This window comes from Trachemys scripta, chromosome 7, assembly GCF_013100865.1.
Source record: "Trachemys scripta elegans isolate TJP31775 chromosome 7, CAS_Tse_1.0, whole genome shotgun sequence".
Lineage (NCBI taxonomy): Eukaryota > Metazoa > Chordata > Testudines > Emydidae > Trachemys > Trachemys scripta.
This window is the reverse complement of record NC_048304.1, coordinates 12,477,455-12,497,813: the sequence shown is the minus strand read 5'-3', so window position 1 is coordinate 12,497,813 and position 20,359 is coordinate 12,477,455. Positions and strand designations below refer to the sequence as shown.

The following is a 20,359-nucleotide window of genomic DNA, read 5'->3' as shown; positions in this document are numbered from 1 at the left end:
AAATCAAGATACATCTATTCTATGTCTTAGTACAAGCTAGGGCTATACCTTCACAGATTAGTAACTGGAATGCTAATATCCAAAACAAAAACAACAAAGGAACAGAAAAACAGGTTAGGGAACTGTAACAAACTGATGAGATGGATTTTAGTGACGTGTAAAGAAATATGTAATTTATAAAATCATATAAATTATATCAGCTGAAATATGTAACTTGGGGTGCACACTTTCTGGGTAAGGTGAATGTAACATCACTGCACAGGGCTGTTCTTTGGAGACTAGTATCATATCAAACCTTTCTCCTATACCATATTAATAAACCTGACTGACATTGGTTATCTGGTCTCGAGTATATTTCATGAAGAAATAATCAACCAAAGTATGGTCAAGCAATTGACTATGCCATTTATCAACAAAAAGAAACACAGCATTTCATTTGAGAAACTTACTTGGAACTATTATTTCAATTTCTTCTGACATGGCAGTTCCCAGTTCATTTGAAGCATAACAACGATATTTCCCTTGAAAATCAGCTATGATCCCCTGATTTTGGATCACAAATGTTCCTGAATTTTTGGATGCAATTATCCTGGGGTCGGATAGTAGATCGAATGGTTTCTCATCTTTAGTCCAATTAAAACTGAAAGGTAATACAAACATTAAACATAAGGACTTGGAAAATAATGCGCTATAGTACAAGCATAATGGTAATCAAGGACCCAATCCTAACTCATTACAGTGAATGGCAAAATTCCCTTTGACTTTTATGGTGCTGGAACAGGCCCCAAGAGAAATGTAGCTAATGTTAGCTATGGGGCACAGCTCTCCTATTGAGCACGCTACTTTGAGATAACTGACTGTGACACAAAAATATTAATCCGGGCTGAAGGCAAGGACAATAAATGAAAGTCACAGTCTCAAAATACTTGCCACAATGAAAGGAACTACAGAATTTGGATTAGAACCAGAGCTATGAGAAACTTGGTGCTGTTCGTTGGGAGGGGTCCATGCAAGCAAACAATTTCACTGGTTCTGGCTTGTGTAGATTTGAAAAATTTAGTTGAATCCACTGAGTTTCCCTTGGTTTGGCACATAAACATGAGATGTTTTAAGTGGCCTTTGATTTTGACACAAACCTCAATTTGGGTGTGATTTTGACACAAACCCATAACTTTACCTACCTTATTTACCCATAACTCAATCCATCTGGTTTGAAACTGGACCAGGTGCATTCAGAAGTAGAGCTGGTCGAAAAATTTCCAATTGAACAGTTTTTCATTGGAAAATGCAGTTTTATTGGACATTTTGCAGGAACACGTTGATTTTGAAGAAATTGTTGGCTCTCAACTTTCTCGTTTTGTTTCAATAGTGTTAAGAACTAATTGAAATTCTAAAGTGGAAACTAAACACTTATCTTAACAAAATGAAATGTTTCATTTAGACTTTTATATAATATTATGTGTAGAGATATATCTATATAAATTCTATACTATTTTTTATATTATTGAAACAAAAAGTTTTGATGGTCCCAAATAAAAAAAAAATTGAATTTTATTTTGTGGGAAATTGACTTTTTACTCCCATTCAGAATGAGCAATCAAATGTCAGAATGTCTTAGTGAATGGACATTCTGTTTTCTGACCTATCCTATTCAGAATGTTAGGAAACCTTGGCAACAGTGAACCTAGGATGACCTTTCAGTTAGTAACAAAACATGAAACAGGGCAAGTTAGTTGTTAACTTACTGCACAGCTCCAATCAGAGCCATCTTGAAAATGACTGTCTTATTTAATATAAAAATAACAGTAATATTTACAAAAAAATACAAAAAACCACCAAGTTTTAAACTTTGCTCACTTTGTGGAGTAATGCATGTCAAAACTCTACAGCCACAATCACACATACACAGAGCTCCAGCTAGTTAATAAATTATTTAATCCATATTGAACAAACAACCTGACTGGTAAAATTTCACAGAGTATTTTATTACAACCCCCCACCCCATAAATTTATATTAAAAATATTGGATGCAAAATATTATCCTGCGCTTATATTTGAGAAAACTGTTGTGATATTAGGCACATACAAAATATCAAATTAAATGTAAATGTGACTACTTGGCACGTGGTTTAATGAGTTTGGTATTTTCATGGGGGAGAGGAGGCTAAGCAGTGTGAAAAGCAAGTTGACAGCTGGTACCCTTGGATTGCCATTACACACCTCAGAACTCTTGTAATACTCCTGAGTCAGCCTTGTGTGAACCTGGGGGTAAATTTAGCACATACTTGAGAAATGAAACATTTCCAAACAGGAAAAGGCATGTTAATCCCTATTCATGGAGTGAGTGGAAGAGAGCAAGCAACAAAAGTTGGGTGGTCTAATGGGGAACACAAAGCTTAATTTATCCTCCAGATTCTGAGCAGATTAGTGTGCATCAATTTTCCCTTTTCCTGCCAAGTAAGAACAATGTTTAGGCAATAGTTAAAAGGTAGAAAAGGAAAACAAACTTTTGATTACGCCTCTAGTTTAAAGAAACACTTACATGGGTTGTGGATTTCCTTTAGCTTCACATTTAATTGTGAAGTCTTCATCAAAAGGGTATGCAACTTGGGTCATGGATTGCTCTGTAATTGTTGGAACCTGTGCAACTGAACAGAGGACATTTGATTAGATCAAGAGCTATTCAAACAGAACTAAACACAGTTCAGATTATTTAAAGAGCTCAAGGTTGCCAGACCCCATTACATTATCCCAGCAAACATTTCAGATGCACTTTTATACATATTCTCCTAATGATAAAAACACTGTCAGCATCCTGAAGTCAGGACTTCAAGTGTCTCAGCACCAAAAGGGAGGTTGGAAAGCACTTGGCTGCAGAACTCCATGACATGGAGGGAGTAAAATGGGATGGAGTAATTATATGGCTCTTGTCCTACCCTCCTCAGGCATTGATCTTCACTGGAGCCTGATCTAAAGTCCACTAAAGTCATTTAGTCTTTTTCCATTGATCTCAATGGGCTTTGGATCAGACTCCTGTAGAATAGTGATGGGAGCTGCATGAGCAGAAGAAATTCTGCTCTGCCATTCCTATGTTCTCCCCTCTACAACATCATAACTTGTTCTCCAGTCTGAAAACACAATGCATCAAGAAAGTCGCAACATAGCCGGTGTTCCTGCTTCTCCGTCCCTGCATGACTCCGGCTCATAGAGTCATAATAGAGACCACAGTCTCTTCCAACATAAGCTAAAGATAACAAATGTGGAGGCTAACTTTCTAATGCTCATGACTGTACTGAGCTCTGATTTGTTTTATGAGAGTTTGTGAGCGATTTTTTTTAAAGCCAGGTGACTAGAAGAAAATACTTTCCCCCCTCACTCCTAATGAGTCAAGCAGGTGGCGAATCCTCAGATAAATCAAATATGTGCAACATACATGTGAGTTTAAATAAAATGGAATATGGATGATTATACACTTCTCAGAGCATGCCGTCCATTTCATTAGTGACATTTCTGAACATAGCCATTAATATTACATATATTTTATTGCAATCAGAAATGATGAGCTATCACTCACAATAGAAATATTCCCATAGAAGTCAGTCAATACCTACACATTGCTTGCTAGAGCATTAATGTTTCATGTTTGCCTGAATTTACCAAGTTTAAGAAGGAGATTAAATTAATAACCTGGCATGTTTTAAACTACACATAGATACACTACATGGTAAATTGTTGGGTTCATTATGGATACATATTGTTTTCATTCATCTGTGGCATGAATATGCATCGTTACTATGCATACAGGAAATCAATGATGTTTCACTGACTTCTATGGGAATGAAAGTGTTGAGTAAGAGACACACAACAGAGATTGTGCTCTGCAGTGTAAACTGGGATAACAGATCATCACATTGGTTGTTATACACAACAAGAAAGAAAATTAACATGTTCTCTGGTTTCACTTTTAAGTCGACCAGGCTATGAAGCTCAAAGCTCAAACAAAATGTAGTATCTTGCTGCACATATCGTGTCGAACCCCTTACATCTCTACTCTGTCCACCCTTTCCCACTAGCTTATAAACATTCAGACATAATTCCTTTTTATTAAAATATAAAATGCTTCATTCAAATAAATTAAGGGACAGATGGTTCCCCAGAGTTGGTGCTTATGTTTAGGTGACTGCACAAGGAACCTGTCCCATCCTTGGCTACAAATGCAATCTTGTACACAGCTGAGTGCCAAGACTGCTCCTGGCTATCCACTGGGGCTAGCCGCTTACGAAGGAAGGAGGGTACTGCCTCCGTGCACTGGTATGTAGAGCTAGCTAGCTACAGAAGGGAGTGTATGCTGAAACTCCAAGCAAGTGCATTTTCCATTGAAGATGGGATTGCTGCCTGGGAGGCATGGGGTCACTCAGAGTTCTTGCTGGGGCCTGGGGGGAAAGCAGGGGTGTGCCCTAAAGAGGGCCAGAGCCTTAAATTTATAGCTGAGCCCTAACATGTTTTGAAACTACTTATAGGACCCTCCTGGCTTCAGTGTCTGAGGCACAGATCCCCAAAAGGAGTTTAGGGGCCTAACTCCTACTGAAATCAATGGGAGTTAGGTGCCTAAATATGTTTGAGGATCGGGCCCTGAATGCCTAGAAAAAAAGGCCAGGTTTGTTCTGTTTTTATGAATAATTGATGAGACAATTTATCTAACACAAATATTAATGGGATAAGATTTTTTCCAAAAGAAAACTGTGGTGTGATTATAATCAGCCTTATTTATTTGCCTATGATGAAATGTAGTTTGGGGGGCTAAATCTTCATCCCCTTGCTCCTTTAGTCAGCTCCACTGACCTCCTCAGTGGGATTGGCCTTTTATGAGGTTCATTACATATTTTACACATGCACTGAAGAAGAACCAGCCATGTAAAATATGCCATTTGATGTGTACCGTGGCCAGACACGGGTAAAGTAGGTGCTCCTGCAAGCAGCATTCAAGTGATGGAAAATATTCTCCTGGGATAAAACTATTCCAAGAGATCCACATATGTTCCCTTTTGAAAATGAAACAGCAGGTTGCAAGGCATATAAATAAATAAATGGATATGTATATCAGATCAGTTGCAGAAAGAATCTCAATCAAAAGGAGAGATTTATGCACAGGACAGAACTGAAACTTCTGAGCAGAACAGAGGATAGGATCTCAAAGGTCAGTGATGTGCTCTCTAGATAAGTTTACTGCAGCATCTAAATGGGTCTGAAGAAAGTAAATTACAATTTTATCATGTATAAACTCCCAAAAGGTCATGTTAAGGCAGAATAAAATTCAAAACGGAACAGCTGAAACGGGGGAGAAAGTAAAGTGTTCTTCAGAGGGGAAGAAAGCAGACTGTTCAGTAAATAGCTACAACTCACCTGATAATGGTATTTCAATACCTGCTGCCAAATTTAATACAAAGAAAAGCAGACATATGTTGATCCTTTTTGTGCTTAATAGTATCTCCATCTCTCTTCTGTAAACAGGAAGTCCAAACAGAATGAAAGAATGTTTTTTCTCCCACCTTCAGTTCAACTCAGACGTAAGGATGTGAACTTGCAAATCTAGTAAAGAGGAGAAAGAGCCATATTAGCTCACAATATTAACTGGGCTTTAATGAGATTAGTAAATTAAAGCAACGCTCAAGGGTTCAGAGCTAAAGCAAAAATGTAAGCGTATTAAAGGTGTATTAAATTGTACAGTTTCCCCCTGTGCTTCTGAAAGGTACTATAATAAAACTATAGCAACAGAAAAAATATATGCACATTAATTATACCATAAAAATCTGATTACTTTTTGCTTTGAGTTTAAGAGCAGGGATGGGTATATTTGTAATCATTCCAGTTCATAAATTTTTCTAATTGAGACTAGTGCTAGTTGGAAAGCAGTGTAACAGATCTAATGAGAAAGATTCTGTACTCCAATGACCCTCTTCATAAATCTCATATGTTCTTTATCTTTCATTTATGCTTAAAACAGGGCATTTAAACAAATTTGATTCACTGCTAAGGACCATCCTATGAAACCTTTGTGTTTCTTCCATAATCCCAATACTACTAGATGCAAGCTTTACACCCCCCATTATCCATCTTAGGGTAATACCTTACAAGACAAAAATGTCAGGAGTCTGCCAAAAGGAGAACATTTTCATCTCTAATTAGCATTTAACTGCTACTCACAGAGGAGTAAAAAGAGACCATTCTGAAAATGCAGGTGTATGGAAAATTCTGATTGTCAATAGTGCTTGTGGTATCTCAGATAAATATTAACCAGCACAAGGCTATGTTTTTTAGCTATCTATATATCTTTATCTGCGGTATTTATAGGGTACCAATCACCACTATATGCCAGACAGGACAACTTTCAGGCAAGAAATGATCAAGAATGAGGTAAAAGCCAGCTCAGGGACCAGCAGCAGCTGACTGCCAAATGGCAGGAAAGAGAGGTTTCCTCTGTGTGGAAGAATCTGACAATCTGTTTCCTCCCTTACCCAAAGAGAGACAATAGTGAAGAAAGCCAACCAGCCAGCCTTAAAGAGCCCAAGAGGGAAAGGGGGAATATCTGACTGACCTACTTGTGGACAGATGTCATAAGCCATTGGTTTATAACAGGGTGGGAATTGTGCTGAATTCAGCAGCTTTGTAAGGTTCTGACTGAAAGCCAGGTGGAAAGTAGAGATTTTGACTGAGTTCTATTTAGAGGGAGAAAAATAATCTGGAAGTGAAAGTCAGGGAGTTTCAATGCTGGTAAAATGGAAGTGGAAACAAGATTTACAAGAGACCCCTGCAAATCAGAATTGCAGTTTCACACTTCTAATAATCTTTGAGAACTCTCCAGTTTATCAGCAGCATGGGAGAGCCAAAGGAAGAGGCTGACCGATAAGCTTCATGCCAAAATCCCAGTCTCACTCTTCCGCAGGGGAGATCCACATTTCAGAGGATGTGCTGTATTCAAGAAGTGCCAGAACACGAGTACCAGAATAGTTGTAAGACGCTGTTGTAGCTCCCCAATAAAGGGCGAGAACAGTGTCCCGGAGCATTCCAGCAGGACTCGAGTACTGCCACTTTTAAATATTTATATGAGAAGAGTTTATTATTACATCCACTAACTGGTCTTTCCAGGGACTTATTTTAACAATCCAAACCATTGAGAAGCTTCAACAAGCCACCATATTTTAAATCAACATGCCACAAAAATGTCTATTTCTTCTCTCAAATGTGAAAATTTACCTCAGATTACATGGGCTTTAGCTCAGCATGAACAATATTAAGTCTTCTGTTAGCAGTTGTAAGTCTGATCGCTCATTGTCCATTACAGCTAGGAATGGAATCTTTAAATCAGTGGAAAGAGAAGATTCCCATCTTTCCATTAGGACCAACAGCACCAGTCTTTAGGCCTGGAAGGCTCAAAAATGTTGAATGCTGAAGTTTGACACTTTTATGCACAGAAAGTTATTTTAGCTATATTTTAGAGGTGTAATAAATGTGTTATTTCTGGTTTTCATCTCACTTACACTGGTTTTACACCGGTGTAATTCCTTTGACTTCAAATGAGTTGCTCTTCACTTACACTTGCGACTACAGTTGGACTTGCTGTAGTAAGGGTGCCTGTCTTTACCGGTGAAGGAAAGAGATGCATTTAAAGAAAAAAGAAAAAAACTTAGAATTTTCTATATAGATTATCCTCTTGGACCTTGCATGGTGCCAATAGAACAAGTGCTGGTGTGAAGCATGAAGGCTTTACCAATTCCAGGTTTACCATCTGTAAGTAACAGTCACCAGACAATCAGTGCGATCACAATCAGCCCTTTTATACCTCACCACATCATTATATATCCTGAATATACAAGATACATAGTCCTTTCTTAGGTGACAGTCACTCGATGGCTGCCCAACACTTATTTATGCAGTGTCAGGTTCTCCTCTGTTGACCGCCCTTCTCATTGTTGTCTGACTTGTGCTTACAGGCAATAAATCAAGACTTTTATCAGTGCTATTTATAACGAATGTATGCCCTGAATGCAACTTTGGTGGTCAGAAGAACTGCAGTTTACACTGTGACAAGGCACCTCCTTCGCCTCATGGGACTTAGCGATAGGGGCGAAGGGGCTGAAGTAAATCAGTCCCACTTTAGAGAGTTTTTATTCCTCACTCAGGTTTATTTTTCAATACTTACAAGGTTGGCCCGGGGTAGGCCCACAGAGTACTCTTCGGCCAAACAAAAAGAAGCACGTTCATAACACAAAAAAGAAATATCTTTCCTTGCCCCCTCTTTGGGGTGTTGCCTTCTTATGCAGGCCTTGGATTCCAGTCCTCCCCCAAACTGTCCATTAGCTCCGTTGATTCCCCCCATAGGGAGGAAAACAGCCTTCCACCCAGGAGAAGCCTTTTCTCCCAGCTGTCACTAACCCTTCTACAGCTTCTCTCTCGTTTCTCCTCCCTCTCTCACACACCAGAAGCGGGAGGTCCGGGGGGGGGGAAGGTCACAGACAGCCCTTAATTGAGGTAACTTCTTTTCAGCTCATGAGGAAAAGGGCCTTTACCATTCTAGGGCTGATATATCTGCCTTCCACCACTCCATGGTAGCTCTTCGGAATGACTTTGTCACAATGCTCACAAACATCTGACCAGAGAGTTGCTTGCCAGTTGTATGTTACTGGTAACAAAGCCCAACTTTTGCATATAGTGTTCTCAAGGTCCAGTATCCATACTGACAAACTCGTTGACATCTGGGAGAAAATTCAAAGTAGAGGGAGCCAGAGTTGCAGAAGCATACTGAGGTAGCATGTTGGGAGGGAGACATGGAAAGGAGGTGTCCCTTTATCAGAACTGTATCAAATCTAATCGAGTTTCAGGTTAAATCCAAGGAAGATGCTAAGGTTTAGGTGGCTTCTGTTACCTAGTCCATTAGCACACCCATACTACTTTTTATAGAGAGACAGAAATGTTTAGAGTGGAGGCATGATCTTTTATCACATGACTTGTCTCTGCAGACCACGATAATTAGTTGGTTCGTCTAGTTCTCTCTTTCTCTCTTCCCCTGTTTTGAATACTAATGCAGAATGCTGCCTGCACCAGCACTGGGAACTAGTGAACACATTGAGATGGATGATGCTATATTTTCTTGAGGCAATAGCCAATTGCAGCTGTGTTGATCCCATTGTCATTTTTGTTTTTTTTGTTTTGTTTTATGAGGTAAAACCCAGCTGAGATGTGAATTAAACAACAGCATCTTTCAAGAGTATTTACCTACTGATAAGTATCTGGCAAGATACTCGAGAGGCAATAAGTGTAACACATCAACAGGCAGAGTAACAGTGACATTATTTTAGTTGTGCTGTGTGTGGTTTCTATAGAACTATTATGACCAAACTGCTTCCCATCCTTGTAAACTCAATTCTGATTTAGGTTTGGGAGTGTGTCAGATTCTCAAGGCTTATCACACCTTCACATATAGGAAGAAGTACACTAGGCTAGACTGTCACTACACCAACACAAGGGGGAGGGATAGCTCAATGGTTTGAGCATTGGCCTGCTAAACCCAGGGTTGTGAGATAAATCCTTGAGGGGACCATTTCGGGAACTGGGGTAAAAATCTGTCTGGGGATTGGTCCTGCTTTGAGCAGGGGGTTGGATTAGATGCCCTCCTGATGTCCCTTCCAACCCTGATATTCTATGAAGTAAAGGAGCATAGAGTGTCCCCTGACACTTTTCCAGGGGAGCTACCCACACCAAAGGGTGCAGGGAAGGAGATGTAACAATGCCACTTCCTCACATCCCTGCACAGGTTGGCTGGAGAGGGATCAGAGGAGCTTAGGAATGGGCACAGCCTTGGCTCCATCACCTCTCCAGTGTGCTGGCTCATGTACCGGAGCCGACATACTGGGTACAGCCCTAGAACAGGTTACTTCTTCCCCAGAGCAGGCGAGGGAAGACTGGGAGGCAGGTTGTGATTCTCCAAGTAACAGTAGGCTTCCAGGGCTGCTCCTGGGGCAAAGCAATTTTGGTACAGGCCCCTTGCTAAAGGCAGATTTCAAAGCGATGACCTAGCCCTGGGTGAGGTACTCCTTAGGGGTGAAGAATTTGACTCTGTTCAGCTGCCTATTTGCAGCCACTCTTGCACAGTAGCAAGTGTCAAGTCTAAGAGAGGATCAAGAGCTAAGTACCTCAGTGTGACAGGGCTAGCTCTTAAAAGCATGTCTTCTCAGACATGCCCTTCTCCTTCTTTGCCAGTTCCCATTCTGCACTGAGCTCCAAACAGTAAGATAGTGGTTAAGCAGGGAGGCTAGGATATATGTCTGCTCAGCAAGGGGGCAAATGATTCACCTTACTAAAACTGACAAGTAGACCAGGCTGCCAAGTATTAGGCAATTTGCATGGAAGTCATGCAGTAGGCAGCCCTGTCATGTCTCAGGCCCACAGCTAAGCTAGATATCATCAGCCCCTTCCACCTACCTTCTAGCATCCACCAACCCCAACACTACAGCATCCATCCACCTAATCTAGCAATTCCTGAAAACCTCCAGGTCAGAGAACACCCATAGAAACTCTCCAGCTTACCACCACCATGTCTGACCCACACATTAACTTGGGGCAGAAGTTTGTGTCATATGCAAATTATTTGTAAATGTGCAGATTAGCTCATTAAATAATTTGCATAACATATCACACATATAGCTGCACAAAACCTGGCAGCTATGTGCAAGGTTTTGGTCATTCTTGTGCCAAAGTACTCATCTCATGCTGTCTGCTATGTGCTAAACAGGGATTTGCAAAATCTAGGACTTGGTAAAATTAACAGTTCAATTCACCACACTGGTAGCTAGAGCAGCCCCAAAGTGCTTGCCTTGGAAATGTGTTTTTGTCAAAGTGGTATCATGCTGCCCTTTTTCCCTGTGATGAGTTTTATTCAGGAGTCTGCACTGAAGGGGCTGACTTGGAGGAAGAGGAACCCATTGCGTTACCACAGACTAAAGGGCTAAACCCACTAAAGCTACTTTTCTTCACAACAAAATACAATATGACTGCTCTGTATATGAATTATATATATTCTAGGCCTTAGCCTCTTCTCTGTGTCTCTCTTTATTTTCTCTTTTCTCTGCCCAAGGCTTAAAGCAGATCATTTGAATTCACTTCAGATAATTATCCATAGTTCCTTACCTGCAATTCATTATTTATTATGCTGTTCAGTTAATAGTAAATACTCATTGCTTTAAGGACAGCTCATTTGTTTATTTAATGAGATGTCCTTTACTTACAATGAACAAATCTTTCAACATACCAGTTTTATTAAGGAACCATGCAGTGTCAGATTCCTATATTGTATATAACCCTTTCCAAAAGCATGTAGTAAAAATATTGGGCAATCAAATAAGAGAGAAAATATTAAATTTCCATTTGTCTCCTAAACCTAGGGAGTAATTTTCACTACATGTAATTACTGTATTAAAATAGTTCATAAATACTAACAGAGTGACAGCCAAAAAACTCAGATTACTGCTCTACAGCTACCAAGTGAAATTATATTGTACAGCTAAATCAATCATCAGCCCAGCAATTTTGTTTCCTCTTAAAATATTTAAGTTTCCATCTCTGAGTAAGTTCTGTACAGTACAGCAAATATTAATGAAACTACTGGACTCCCAAAGCCTAGTAATGGTTAATTTCAGAGATGACCTTTTTGTTAGCTAGGTTCAGATTTAATTTACCAGTAACTTATATGTTAAAAGGTTTATACATAAAAGTCATCAGTAATTAGAAAGTACCGCCTTCAGGCATGGCCCCAGATATGAGATGGGAGAGTAATAGAAAGGAAGGAAGTTGATTATTTAGTTATACAATATGTGGAAAGATAAAGGACTATATGCCACAGGGGCTTAATGAGCTACTGTTGCTCTTTCTTAGACACGACCACAGGGCCGGAGCCACCCATTAGGTGACCTAGGCGGTTGCCTAGGGCACTACAATTTGCGGGGCGGCGACCGTGGCAGTATTTCGGTGATGGGACCTTCCGCTGCCTCTGCGGGGGGCGGCATTTCAGGGCGGGACCTTCCGCCGCCTAGGGGGGCAGAAAAGCTGGCGGCGCTCCTGCACGACCATAGTCAGAAGAGATAAAAATGCTGCTTCAGCCAATATTTGTCCAAATCACAAAACAGTAGCATTCTCTGTTCAAAAGAAAACTAGTGTTGAATTTCAGTTATGTCAAATACAGTTGCACAGCTGTGCTGGGAAATCATACACATATCCTGCCCACTCTGTGGCTAGTTTTAGAAGAGGTTTTTATATATAGTCTCCTTCTTGTATCTTTTGAGTATCTCTTTGTGACCCCCACCAATTTTGGGATCCCCTCTAAAGGGCACTGACTACCATTTAACTCAAATCTCATGTGCTTAAGGAAAATAGTCCCAAAGCACACTAGATTTGAACAACCTCTTAGAGTGAATTAAGGACAAATGTTCCCTCTCCACGGCTTGCATCCTCAAACAAAGTCACCCCTGCCCCCAGCCTTCTAGCTCTTGTTCTATTCCTCGCTTTAACAAAAGAGTTCCTCTGCCTCAATTCCCTCCACAATTCCCCTCATGAAGTGCCTGAAGTATCTTTCTGTTCCACTCCACCCATCAAAATGGACTAATTGCCCCACACTCCCTGCACTTTGCACTGCGACTTGTTCTGCCTCTCAACTGATCTCTGCCACTCACTATACAATGTTGGTCCTTCCCCAAACATGTTTGCCCCTTCTGTGCATGATTCCTGGCCTGAGGTTAGCTGAAAACTAACAGGGGGAGTGGGTCATGTTTGGTGAACAGGCTGGGGGAGGAGGGAAAAAAGGCCTCTTGGAAGAAGTCTGTTGTATGGAAGGTGGCGGGGTGAGGGATGATCCAGGGACGGCTCCAGGCACCAGCGCACCAAGCGCGTGCCTGGGGCAGCAAATGGCGGCGGGCGGCCTGCTGGTCGCTGTGGGGGCGGCAGTCAGGCTGCCTTCGGTGGCATGCCTGCAGGAGGTCCGCCGGTCCCACGACTTCGGCGGCAATTCGGCGGCGGGTACCCTGAAGGCATGGGACTGGCGGACCTCCCGAAAGCCGCCTCACTGCCGTGCTTGGGGCGGCAAAATACATAGAGCCGCCCCTGGGATGAATCAGGTCTTGAAGACAATCTGAGTGGTTTGGATAATTTCAATAAGTCAAGAAGTTTGGATATTTACACTGGGCAAGATTTTCCCCTTACTGGTTCACACACTAGCTGCTTGGAACAAGTATATTTAAAGACCATGATTCAGGGGGACACACAGAGTTTAACTCTACTGATAATGACCCTTATGGGGGATTGGGCCTTTTGGAAAAGAGAATTCCATTGAGCATGTGTAGGTCATTAAGCTGGCATTTTTCCATGCAGTGAGCAGGTGAGAAGTCATGTGTTCACCTGTGAGCTCCCATTAGCTGAGGGAGAGCGAGCAAGAGAGATTTATGCTAGTGAAGCACTGGCTGCATTGTAATGCAACAGCTGGAAGGATTTTACTGTATTCTGTAGCTACAATATTAAAAAAAAAAAACACTTGGCAAGGGTGGAAGGTGAGCTCCATGCTGACTCTTTCTTCAACTGTCAATATCATAGGGACCATTTCACCTGAAAGCTTTTAGACATCCAATATCAATGCTAGGGAAAAATAACCTTCACTTGACACTATATCCAATCCCTATTTTGGATATTGCCAGTCTTCTGAAAACAATTCATGGTGTAAATTCTTATGGAGGTTAAAATATTCCTCTAAATTAGAAATATAGTCCAATGTGTGAGGCAGAGAACATATTTCCATAAGTGCCAAGGATCCTTTCTGTCATTCCTGGAATTAAGTATTTAAGGGAATTTTTTTTTCTTGTGGCCACTGATGTCTCACTTGATTTCTCACGTAGAGTCAATGCATGACTTAACCATCAGAAAACTGTTTTGCCGGGTGGCCCTATAAACTCCATCTATCTCCGCCTACATCATAGTAGTTTTCAGAACAATTACCCAAACATTTTTTTTAGATTTAACAAAATCAGCACAATAGATTTAGAATATATAAAGTTCTTATGTTTTCTATATTTTTTAAATTTTTGTACCATCCTTTCTTATTATAAATTCATAAATTCCAAGGCCAGAAGGGACCATTCTGATCATCTAGTCTGACGTCCCATAGTTCAAGCAGTAGAACTTACCCAAATTAATTCATAGAACTTATATCGTTTAGAAAAACATTTAGTCTTGATTTAAAATTTTTCAGTGATGGATAATCCACCCTGACCCTTGGAAAGTTGTTTCAGTGGTTAATTACTCTTAAAAAATTACACCTTATTTCTAGTCTGAATTTGTCTAATTTCAACTTCCAGCCATTGGATACCTTTTTCTGCTACACTGAAGAACACACTATTAAATATTTCTTCTTCATGTAGGTACTTATGGATTATAATCAAGTCACCCCTTAACCTTCTCTTTGTTATAACTAGATTTAGCTCCTTAAGCCTATCTTCATAAGGCATGCTTTCTAATCCTTTAATCATTCTCATAGCTCTTCTCTGAACTCTCTCCAATTTATGAACATCCTTTTTGAATTGTGGACACCAGAACAGGAGACAGTATTCTAGCAATAGTTATACCAGTGCCAGATACATAAGCAAAATAACCTCTCTACTCCTACTCAAGATCACCCTCTTTATGAATCCAAGGATTGCACTAGCCCAGGGATTGGCAACCTTTGGCACACTGCCCATCAGGGAAAGCCGCTCGCGGGCTGGGACGGGCACAATTCTTTCCCCTGGTACAGCTCTTGTTCCAGCTCAGGTGATAGCTAGGGGATTCTTCATGACGGCTCTCCCCTTTGTTCTGTTCCACCCATTTATATATATCTTTTGCATAAGGCGGGAATCCTTTGTCCCTCTGGGTTCCCACCCCCCCACTTCTCAATGGAAAAGTAGTAGGTTAAAGATGGATTCCAGTTCAGGTGACATAATCACATGTCACTATAAGACCCCAAGCCTTCATTCCTTCCAGCCTGACTCACAGGAACACTTGCCTGCAAACACAGCCACCACAGTCAGTTGTCTGGGTTGATTGGAGCCATCAAGATTCCAAATCACTATTAATGGCCCACACTTTGCATAATTACAATAGGCCCTCAGAGTTATATTTCATATTTCTAGTATCACTCTTGTATATGAAACATTTATACAAATAGGATGACCACACTCAGTAGATTATAAGCTTTGTAATGATACCTTACAAGACACCTTTTGCATGAAGCATATTCCAGTTACGTTATATTCACTCATTAGCATATTTTTATAAAATCATATAGAGTGCAACGTCACACACAGTTTAAGCCATTTACTTGTAAGTAATAGCTTTACATTGACTTCACTGGGGCTATGAAGGCCCCAGCACGTTTGAAAATCTGGCCATCTACCAAGGTGCCTAAATATCGACTTAGGAGCCTAGCATTAGCCACTAGGGTTGCCAGGAATCCAGTTTTCGACCGGAACACCCGGTTGAAAAGGGACCCTAGCAGCTCCGGTCAGCACTGCCAACCGGGCCGTTAAAAAGTCCGGTCAGCGGTGCAGTGGGGGTCCAGGGTTAAAGCAGGCGCCCTGCCTGCCCTAGTTCCACACAGCTCCTGGAAGTGGCTACCAGGTCCCTGCAGCCCCATGGGCGGCGCTGTGCACTGCCCCCACCCCAGGGGCCAGCTCCACAGCTTCCATTGGCCGGGAACTGCAACCCATGGGAGCTGCAGGGGCAGTGCCTGCGGGTGCAAGGGCAGCGCACGGAGCCTTCCTGGCCGCCCATGCATCTAGGGGCTGCAGGGACCTGGCGGCTGCTTCCCAGGAGCCATGATAAGCCCCACCGGCACCCCATGCCCCGAACCCTCTCCCGCAGCTCAACCCCCTGCCCCAGCCCAAGTCCCTTCCTGCACCCAAACTCCCTCCTGGAGCCAGCTCCCCCGCAACATCCCAATTCCCTGCCCCAGCCGCCTCCTGTACCCCAAGCCCTCATCCCTGGCCCCACCCCAGAGCCTGCCCTCCCAGCCAGAGTCCCCTTCCCCATACCTCAACTCCCTGCCCCAGCCTGGTGAAAGTGAGGGAGGGGGAGAGCGAGCGACAGAGGGAGGGGGAGTGGAGCAAACAGGGGCAGGACCTCGGAGAAGGGGCGGGGCAGGGATGTTCAACTTTATACTATTAGAAAGTTGGCAACCCTATTAACCACCCATTTTTGCACATCTTGGCCTTAGATATCTGTGCCAATCAACTTTGTGCCAATCAAACTACAGGCACAAAACCAGAGACCTGGTTAGACTGGATTGAAAATTTGGGCCTATGTCCATAAATACTTATAATTTTACCATGGCAAATTCAGTGCCTTTTAGTGTGTTCTTTGGTTACTTCAGATAATGTTATATACTTCAGATAATGTTTTCACTTTGCGACTGCCTATTCATCTCAAGTCTCTAAGAGAAAAAATATAAATATCTTGATGATAGTCATTGACTATGTAATAGAGATGTTTGGGTATGTTTGTGACTTGTTGCTGTAGATTTAAATCTCTTCATTTTAGGATTATGTGCAATGAAGTCTTATTAAAGGCTCACAGTATACTGCAACCTATGCTTTCAATCTGCTAAAAAGCTGTCTACAGTAGTTGATATTTTCCTGTGGTCACTGTTCTGCCCTTATGATTGCCTCTGACAGCCTCTGTGATTTAATTTGTTTGGGACATCTATGAGCTGAATCACTGCACTGCTAAATTACAACCTACAAGGGCCTATTTTTTAAGGCCTTTCATGCCTTTTACACATCCGTGGTGATTGAAAACTAAATAAATGACTCAGAAAACACGGATTCTAATGGTCACTAATAGACTGGTTTTTCATATTTACAATAATTGACAATACATAGTCTCCCGTCCTCATTAACGACTAGGAGTGCATGTTCCGAAAGAGCACACAACCTTTGGTTTTGCCAAAATAACTCATTTCTCTTTACAGGCCTGATCCAAATCCCGCTGCAGTTCTTTATATCAACTTCAATTGGGTTTGGATCAGGTCTTAAAATGACAAAGGCTTGGAATATTTTTCCAGTAACTTAAGTTACCTCTTCAGTGGGAAATCATCCCCTTATTTTCAGCTTGCTCACTCCTCTTAAGTCAATGGGGTTTTGTGTCCCTAAGAACTGCAGCAGTAGGCAACATTCCTGGCAACACATGATCACAGCTGAGATGATAATTTTATAAAGAAAACCAGTCAGTATTGATTTGGACCTCTCAGTCTTCTTGACCAAACAATGTTATGTGTATTATGATTGGATCTGGGTCAACACCGCTAAGAATAATTCATAAGTAGTCATTTAATCTGATTTTAAATAAATTCCCCCATTTTTAAGTTTACTTTCCATGAATATTCTTGTGAGCAAGGGGTTGGGCACCGGAATGTTTGACAAAGCAGTACATTTTAACCATGTATTTCATGTCATTTTCAATCATGGACATTCACACTGGAAACCTAATTCTAAGAGTAACACTCACGCTATCATGGATCAGAAGAATAACATTTGACTTTCTGTGTCCAGTCACAACAGCTTGAGTTTGAAGCATCATCTCGTAAAAGCTATACACACAGTAAACAACACACATTGTGACAAAGTTCTTCCTCTGCCTTGGTGGGTCCTGCGCTTATAGGCGGATTTGCTTGCCTCAGAGATTCATGGCAGCCCTCAGTTTGACCACTTTTACTAGTGGCTCAAACCTGCCATTCACTCAGCTAAGCTCATCATTGGCCAGCATGGGGAAAACAGAGAATAATCCCCACAGTCTCTGTATCCCACCTAGTGGGTCGGGGACAGGCCAGATCCTTTTCCAATTTAGACCCTCTCTGCTGGTGTTTCTCACAGACCAGGTCAACTCCTCCTGTGTCTGATCAGGAGTTGTGGGGATGGGGGGAACCCAGGCCCATCCTCTACACCAGGTTCCATCCCAGGGCCCTGTGGATAGCAGCTGTCTACAATATTCCCTGTATTAGCTGCGTGACAGCAACAACCCCCTGGGCTACTTCCCCATGACCTTCCCCAGCACCTTCTTTATCCTCACTGCAGGATCTTCCTCCTAAAGCCTGATCACGCTTGAACTCTTCACTCCTCCAGCAGCACACCTTCTCACTCCCTGCTCCTTGCACACACTCCCATGCCCCACTGATGGGAGGTCCTTTTTAAACCAGGTGTCCTGATTAGCCTGCCTGTCATAATTGATTCTAGAAAGTTCTTAATTGGCTCCAGGTGTCTTGATTAGCTTGCCTGTCTTAATTGGTTCTAGCAGGTTCCTGATTGATCAAGGGCAGCCCCTGCTCCGGTCACTCAGGAAACAGAACATTGTTCATCCAGTGGCCAGTATATTTGCCCTCTACCAGACTCCTGTACCCCACTGGTCTGGGTCTGTCACAACATCCAGTCCATTCACTTAAACCTGTCACCATAGAACATTCCCTGAATAATTTCAAACAATAAACAAATACATAGAAATCAGGATCTGTATTAGGAATATTCACAGATAGGAATAATGGTAAAATTTGAGAAATATATTGTTCACTGTGAATATTTCATGTAACACTAGTTATGACACAGGAGGCCAGGTGGTAAATGGCATAAATAGGTGTGCCTCCACTGAGGTAGATATCCAAGTTATTAAGATTATACTGAAACACAATAAGACTTTGCAGCCAAATTCTCCCTGATGCTGCTATTAGAGACACCTATTCAGAAAGGTACTTAAGCATGTGCATAAAGTTACTAAGTAGTCCCATTTAAATCAGTTGAGCCATTGAGTAAATGGGACCCATGTATCTGTTGCAGCTTCTGATAGATATGTATGTAGCTGATTTGTATTCAGCTGATTAACACTTATGTTATGGTACCTGAAGCCAGTTCATATAAAGACACAGTGTATAGTAACTGTGAGACATCTTAAATTATAGTATGGAGGCACAATATACATTTTACTTACACAACTTCTTATAAAAAAAACTACTCCATGCCAAATATATACATGATTACAAATATAATTCTCAGCTGTAAATTAATTATACAATACACAGCATATCTGTTGTATCACATTGTTTTAAAGATATTGAGATAAGTTCATTTTTGGTGTAACTCTGTTGAAATCAGTGAAACTCACCAGAGAAGAATTTGGCCCATTAGATTTAAATGTACAGGCATGGAGTTTTTAATTTTGTTTGAAAAATACAGTAAGTGATTGGACAATATTTTTTAAAAAGGAATATTATCAAACTGATGTGACATTCTATACCTTAGGAGAGCACCCTGTAACCCCCATATTCCACATTTACATATAATTGGGATATTGAATATAAATCATGCCATGTAAAGTATCATGGGAAAGGTTATGATCTGCTGAAACCCATTGTTGCATCTAAATATGTATATCATCAATGCATATGAAGTTATGAGAATGTGTTTTATGCTTGTCACAAAAATATGCTGTGGGTTTGGGAAGTGCCCAGACACTAGCTCTCCAGAGACAATGCCAAGGAAAGTAACTAACGCCTGGGGGCGTATCAAATGACCATCAACAGCCATTGTCCACCATGACTCACCTGCATAAGGCCACACCAGGGGAATTGCTCAACCTTGCCTGGGGATTCAGCAATGCCTGGACTGTTGTTCTCCAAGCACATGGACTAAGGGTATAAAATGGAACACAGGGGCCAGATGCTTGGCCTTTCTCCTGTCCCCATCTATGGTGCAAGCAACAGGGACACTCTGAAGACTCCAACAGAGGGGACTGGCCCAGGTTTCAAGGGTGAAACCTGTTTACTATGAACTGCAATATCCAGTGGGGTGAGAAAAACTGCTTAATCTAGATGTTGCCCAGTCTAATAGGGTTGAGAATTTAGACTGCGTGCTTATATTTTATTTTATTTTAGTAACCACTGACTTTTTGCCTATCACTTATAATCACTTAAAATCTATCTTTTGTAGTCAATAAACTTATTTTATTGTTTAACTTTACCAGCAAGTTTACCTGAAGTGTGTGGTAAATCTGCACAGGTTTGCAAAGGCTGATGTACATCCATTTTCCATTGATGAAGTGGTAAACTAATTAATAAATTTGCATTGCTCAAGATGAGCCGTGCAAGACGGTATATTCCTGAGATACAAGGCTGGAAGCTGCAGGGATTTGGCTGGTGCCTTTCTCTGTGTGATTCATTAGTGGGAGCATTCATGCAATCCAGCTGGGTGTGGGGCTCCACATGTTGGTGTGCTGAGTGATAACAGCTCCTGGACGGGTTTGCTGC

At 41.4% G+C, this 20,359-nt stretch overlaps 1 protein-coding gene across 10 annotated transcripts in view; it reads right to left on the bottom strand.

Annotated features, from left to right (window-relative positions):
• Window positions 1-20,359, bottom strand: part of CHL1 (cell adhesion molecule L1 like) — a 194,848-nt gene that overhangs the window by 75,536 nt on the left and 98,953 nt on the right. For all 10 annotated transcript variants that reach the window (XR_004646402.1, XR_004646403.1, XM_034775324.1 and 7 more), the window contains 3 exons: window positions 5,404-5,589; window positions 2,543-2,648; window positions 450-640 (listed from right to left, as the gene is read on the bottom strand). Coding sequence is in view for 8 of the 10 variants with exons in the window: in XM_034775324.1 (XP_034631215.1) it covers window positions 450-640; window positions 2,543-2,648; window positions 5,404-5,494 (388 nt within the window). In the remaining 2 variants the exon portion in view is untranslated. The remainder of the gene's footprint in view (window positions 1-449; window positions 641-2,542; window positions 2,649-5,403; window positions 5,590-20,359) is intronic.